Raw genomic sequence first — 6,694 nt, forward strand, 5'->3', positions numbered from 1 at the left:
AACCAGATACGGGTGGCCGATCAGCAGGACCCAGGGTCCAGCTTGGCCCTGGAGGACCGAGTGCGGTGTGGGAGGCCATGCAGCAAGAGCCACAGCCAGGGACTTAGCTGCCCTCTAGCCTGGCCATGGGGAGGTGCAGAGGGGTCTCCCCCAGGAAGAGCAGGGGTCTCTCACCAGACTGCAAAATTCAGGGACTTGAGGCTACACGGAGCCTCAGTAACAGAGGCTAAGGGGCAGCAAATTCCCAGGGAAGGGGAAGAGAGGAGAGGACAGAGGGAGGGGAAGAGAGGGAGGGAGACAAGAGTAGGGGGTGTGTGTGACACCTGTGAGTGGCAGTACTGGGCTGAGCCCAGCCAGGGGCAGCAGAGAGGAGCAGCAGGACAGCTTTTGAAGGCTCTGTTCACCACCCAGCTGCTGCTGCAGCTCGGCAGATTTAGCCCCATGGTGGGGGTCGGGGCAGCCTTTCCAGAGGAAGCCTTGGCACTGAGCTACATCCTCGTACCTCTATTAATTGTTTATTTTGGGACAAGGTCTTGGGAGGTCAATAACTTGCCCAGTCTGTGCTCCAACTGGAGACCCTCCTGCCTCAGCCTCCCAGGGAGCTGGCTGGTATCCCAGGTGTGCACCACCACACCCAGCTATCCTGAGCCTATTCACTGCCTGCCACACCTCCATACTTACAGGTACAGTGCTATCACCCAGCACCTACTCTATCTGTAGCAATAAGAGTCTATAGACAGAAAAAAATAGAATAAGCACATCCGTCATTAGTCTACACAAAAGAAATTTAGTTCAGTGGCACTGCGCCTGCCTCACAAGTGTAAGGTCCTCAGTTCAATCTCCAGTATCAAAATAAAAATGCAGCTTTTGCCTCTGCCGTTAGATTCATTGGCTAATCTTGACTGAGTTAAAACTTTATTAGAGGAATTTTTAGAAGCAATTAAAAGGACAAAGGTAGAGAGAAAAAAAAAGCCAGATATGAAAGGGCCCCAGACAGCACAAATGGCATAGGTGTTCACAGCTAAGAAAAGAATGCTCTCTAATGAAGATTAATCAGGGCCGGGGATGTAGCTCAATGGCACCATGCCTGCCTGGCAAGTACAAGGTCCTGAGTTCAATCCCCAATACTGGGGTGGGAGGAGATTAATCAGGAAAAGCTGACAAAGAAGGCAGAAAAGAAGCCATGGGCATGGAAAGGAAGATCGGCCCCACCCATCCATCTCTGGCCAAATGCAAAGGAGACAAGAGACAGCTAGCTAACTTTAAAAAGAAAGCTCTTATTTAGTATAAAAAGACACACACACACACACACACACACACACAAACACACACAAACACAAACATAAACATCCTTGAACCTCAATTCATGAATTCAATTCTGCGCATGATTCTGATCCCAAACTGAATTGAACTGGACAAGAATTAAATGAAATTTCCCCATTAGGTCAACACGAAATCTAACAAGAGAAATTGATTCGGTTCTCATCCAACTGGATTTGCAACCAGAATTGTGAAAAAAAAACAAGTTTGTGAATCGAGTTTTGTGTGTGTGCGTGTGTGTGTGTGTGTGTGTGTGTGTGTGTGTGTGTGTGTGTTCTCACTCTAGGGTCACTATTATTATTGCAATAGATACACATGTATGTCCTTGCTTAATCACTAACTCTAAACTGCCTTTTCTATGAGACTCCTCCCCAACCTGTAAATCCCAGAGATAAGATCCTGGCTAGGATAAAAAGGGTAGGAAGAAGTCAAACAAAGGCCGCCAGGAGGAATGTGCACAAGGGACAGATGTCTAGGTTAGGGTCTTGTGATCTAGGATCCATCCAAAGACAACCCAGGGAATCACTCTGTGACAGCTCCCAAGTATCCACCAGGAAGGAAGACCACCTAATAGAAGAAACCAGGGTCAAGGCCCTTGAGGATCCATCTTTTTCTGGACTCCTTGCCTCCTCTTTGGTGAAATTGTTTCTGCCTTCTATTTTTCTATTTTCATTTTCCTTTTTTAAACTCTGTCTCTCCAACTCAATATTGGTGCTAAGTTTTCAATCCAGGCTAGCTGCTCACCATGACATGACTACATTTAGAAGTTTTATCCTACATAATTCTCACAGCACTTTACAGACTGTCATAATTTCACTCAGCGGGAGGTTGAATCCAGGCCCTCGCGTGCTAGGGACGCACTCTACCTCTGACCCCCAGCCCTGTCACTTCCATTCCTCAGAGGGGACACAGGACAGAAGGGCTGCGTTGAAGTCCGTCACTTTTCATCCTTCCAACCTGGGCCACATGGCAGGAGTGACGCACGGTGAAGCCCTTTGGAGCCCTCCTTTTTTCTCTGGAAAAAGTCAGTCCTGTTTTCAGAGCCAGCCCCAAAGCAGAGGATGCACAGTGGCTCCGCTTGGGGTGTTCAGCCACCAGCTACTCCAGTCTCCTGTGCACGGGAAGCCGATCTGTGGGCCATCGGAGCTGGTGACCGATCCGAGGTTGCACAGCTCCAGGGTGGGAGTAGGAGGCACCGTGTGAGGTTCGGGCTCAGCCTCAGGTCTCAGGGACGGCTGGAGTCCTTCACAGGCACCTAAGGTTCAGGGGAGGAGGGCTAGGGAGGGCGAGGCTGGGCCCTGGGTCCCTGGGAAACAGCCCAGCAGGCAGCTACAGGCCCAGGGCCCCTGAGGCCTGCGGCCATGGCTGGTGGACAGGAAAACCGCTCTCACTTTCCTTTGGTGCCTCAGCGGGATGGGAGTGGGAGGCGGAAAAGGCAGGTGAGTGGAGCCAGCAGCCAAGGAGCTGCCAACACATCCCACCTCTCTCCCTGGGCAGGGGTGGAGTCCTGCCTGGGCCTGGCCCAGCAGGCAGGGAGGCAGTGGGAGAGAAGAGATGGGCAGGAGGAAGCGGTGCCCGGAACTGGCCGTGTCTAGTTGGCCTCCTTGCTGAGCCGCCTCAGTCACCCACCCGAGAAGGGCTTTGAAGGAAGGGTTCTGACAACTGCTTGCCTGGCACTGACTGTCACAAAAGATAGTTCCGCCAGAACAACAGATTTGCACAGTCCTTCCACAGGATATCTGTCCAGGGACCTCCGAGCGACGCCATTCTTGTGATCGCTCTCTTTGGCCTAGGTCTATTGTTTCAAAACATCTGACGTCATCCTTTTTTTGTTTTGTTTTGTTTTGAAAAAACTTCTGCTTGCCTTAACCTCTTTGAATCCACAGTTTCCTGTGTGTTCACACTGCAGTGCTTTGCCATTGCCCAATAAATATACATATTCTCTGGAGACTCTGATTTTTCAATTTAGGCTGCCCATCCTAGTGGGGAAGATGGCCTGCCTGGACCCAGGACCCAAATCACTGGATTCCAACTCCTGCATCTCTGACAACCAATCTGTTTCTGTTATCCAGCAGTTTAAAAGTGATTCACACAACAAATGTGTTCCAGGTCTTTCTTGTCTCAAACAAGACACAAACTACAAATGTTGTAAAAAGTTGATTTTGAAATGAGAGGTGAGCCGGGCATGGTGGCGCACTCCTGTAATCCCAGCACTCAGGAGGCTGAGGCAGGAGGATCGCTGTGAGTTTGAGACCAGCCTGGGCTACACAGTGAGTGTTCCAGGTCAATCTCAACTACATAGTGAGACCCTGTCTCAAAAAACAAACCAAAAAAAAAAGAAATGAGAGGTGAAAGAGTTTGGGAAGAACTGGCTCTGCAGAGCTAAAAGGAAGGAGAGGGAGAAAGGGAGAGGGAGAGGGAGAGGGAGAACAGAGGTGCATCCTGGGTTGGGAGACCCAGGCCAGGCTATAGTGAGCTCCACCCAGTGTCCAGATCTCCTGGAGCTGAGAAGCTCCTGGCACTCAGGGGTACTGGGATCTTTAAATTAGGAGGTCCAGCATACTTCCTCAAGGCTGTGATTGGGTTTGAAGATTGAAAGCTGTAGTTTGTTTCTCCTGCCAGCTTTGCCCTGCCCAATACCTACTTCATCTGTACCGCACTGAACAAACCCAGCCCTGTCAGGGAGGCTCACACTTCCCACACCGCCCCATGTAGGTCAGCTCCCGAGCAACACCACAGCCACTGCAAATTCAAGGTTCTTCAGAAATGTAAAAAACATCAGTAAATTGTATGGCAGGCAATATCCTTGTTGTAATAATATAGTTTTGCATAAGGTTATCCATAGGAAGATTGGAGAAAGTATACAGGGATCCCTCTACATTATTTCCTATACTTCCTTGAGTCTATAATTATATCAATGAGAGTTTTCATTTAAAAATTCTGTTGGAGTCAGGAACAGTACTCGAATAGGTATAAATGAAATAAGATGAGACAAACACTGATCATTGTTGGAACTGTTGGAACGTGGGGGTTATTTTGTTTGTTGTTTCTTTGTGGGAGGTTTTTTCCTTTTGCTGCTGTTCTTTAGTATTAGGAATCGAACTCAGGACCTTGTGTTTACCAGGCAGGAGCAGCACCACTGACATAGATGCCCAGCCAGTAAGTTCTTGTTTTCTTGAGGCAGGGTCTTGCTCCCAAGCGCGGGCTGGTTGATTTCAAACTCCAGGTAATTTTCCTCCTTCGGCCACCCAACTGGTGTGATTATCGGCATATAAAACCACACATGGTTCACAAGTGTTTTACTATCTTTTCTCTACTTTTTGATGTATTTGAATCTATCTGTTACTAAAGAGTTTTTATTTAAAGGAGGTAGACAGGGTAGGAAGCTCAGTGCTAGTGTTTGCCCGACATATTTGAGGCCCGGGTATCCAACACCAACACAGCAAAGAGGAAAGGTTAACAAAAACTAAACATTTAAAAAATAAAGAGCCTGAGGTAGCTATGTCACTGTAATAATGAAGTGAATGGGCCCATTTGACCAGAAACACTCAGCTAAATTGGATCAACACAGTTCTGAGTTTGGTGGAGGGAATTAATTAATTTTTTGTTGTTGTTGTTGTTGTTGGAGACAGGGTCTGACTATGTAGTTCAAACTGAGAGGATTCTCCTGCCTCAGCCTCCCACTTGCTGGGATTATAGAAGTAGACTACCAAGACTAGTCTGGAGATTGACTCAGAACAGAAGACCCACGCTAGGGAGGATTGCTGCCTGAGTAGTACAAAAGGGGAACTCAGAAGGAAGGAGCACTTGGACTACTTCTGAGGAGCTGCAGTCCTCACCTTCACCTTGGCTGGCATCTCTTGGCTTCCAGCGCAGACCCTTCGGCCTCCTGATACCAACTCCCAGGGCACACTACAGTGGCTCCAGGCCTTGCACCAGATCCTTCGGGTCTCCAGCACAGACAGACCGTTTTCACCCTGCCGCACTTGACTCTGTGGACGGCCACTGTGAGTCAACCTTGTAAATCCTCCTCTCTTTGCACATCTGGTGTGAAATCTGTTTCTCTAGCCAGCGCTGACTGGTGCAGTCACCCAGGAAGTGTTGGCGCTGAAGCTGCCCCCGGAGCCCTGGCTGTGCTGCTTTACAGGCCCTGAGCCACTGCTCAGCCATGACCTCGGTGCACGGAATCCTCAGCTTTCAACGCTCCTCAGGGTAAACACAGAGATGCAGACAAAACTTCTGCTTGCCCACCTGACCCTGTAGGCCACCAGGAAGTGGAAGCTGAAGGGTGACTTGAAGGAATAGAAACCTGGGGCTGAGTGGGGTGGTTTCAGACGAGAGGGGGGGGGTCCATGGTGTGGACACTCTGGCCTAAGATGGCTGAGCCTGGGGTCTCTGTCAAGTCCCTGGTGTCAGCTTCTGAGACCCGAGTAGTGAGAACAGCTCTGGGGCCGCCCCGAAAAAGGGGCTGTGTCTCCTCTCCTTGCTCGCCACGGGGAGCATCCCCTATCCGAGGGGCACCAGGGCCGCCACACCACCGGGGCCTTGGGGGGCCTGGGCAGCGGCCCTCGGCCTGCAGAGGGGTGGACAAAACCCTGCTGCCCCTGATTCTCTACTGTCACAGGTACAGGGGCCGTGGGACTGAGGCTGCCGCCAGCCCCCTCGGGGAGTCCGAGCAGCCTCCACGAAGGCCCCTGACTCCTCTCACCTCCCTCCTCCCTTTGTCTCTGCAGTGGCTCCAGCATGCTGACCGGCATTGACAACAAGATCGAACAAGCCATGGTAAGAGAGGACATCTCGGGTCTCAGTGTCGCCCCTGCTGGCCCCATTCCTCGGGAATACTAACTCTGCACCCGGGCCCTGGCCTGCCTTTGGGCCCCGGTGCCCATCCGGGTCTGAGCCCTGCCCCTGTCCCTCATCCTTGCCCCTCGCCCTCTGCCTGCCCTGGGTCCTCCCCCATCGCCCGTCCTCCTTGGCCACAGGGACCTCTCAGGCCACACCCTCCAGGCCCTGGGCAGGGGATGTGGATGGGTGGCCTGGCCGCCCTGACACTTCGCCTGTGCGGTCCTCAGGATCTGGTGAAATCCCACCTCATGTTTGCGGTCCGGGAGGAGGTGGAGGTGCTGAAGGAGCAGATCCGGGACTTGGCGGAGCGCAACGCGGCGCTAGAGCAAGAGAACCGCCTGCTGCGCACCCTGGCCAGCCCGGAACAGCTGGCCCAGCTGCCCTCCTCGGGGCTCCCCCGCCTCGGGCCCCCTGCACCCAACGGCCCCTCCATCTGAGCCTCCTGTGCCTCACAATGTGCCTTTGGGGCTGCCATGGCCGCAGGGCCTTGTGCCAGCTGCCTGCCCCCTCTTCCTATGCAGCTTTAATG

At 51.9% G+C, this 6,694-nt stretch overlaps 1 protein-coding gene across 1 annotated transcript; it reads left to right on the forward strand.

The window, feature by feature from the left end:
• Positions 1–2,681: 2,681 nt before the first annotated feature.
• Positions 2,682–6,688, forward strand: LOC104852224. Its single transcript, XM_010609801.2, has 5 exons — positions 2,682–2,759; positions 5,389–5,532; positions 5,697–5,944; positions 6,054–6,102; positions 6,393–6,688. The coding sequence occupies exons 1-5, from the start codon at positions 2,682–2,684 to the stop codon at positions 6,600–6,602; spliced, it is 729 nt and encodes a 242-aa protein (XP_010608103.2). The 3' UTR covers positions 6,603–6,688.
• Positions 6,689–6,694: the final 6 nt, after the last annotated feature.

This window comes from Fukomys damarensis, unplaced genomic scaffold (genome assembly GCF_012274545.1).
Source record: "Fukomys damarensis isolate Sample0158 unplaced genomic scaffold, DMR_v1.0_HiC HiC_scaffold_17, whole genome shotgun sequence".
Lineage (NCBI taxonomy): Eukaryota > Metazoa > Chordata > Mammalia > Rodentia > Bathyergidae > Fukomys > Fukomys damarensis.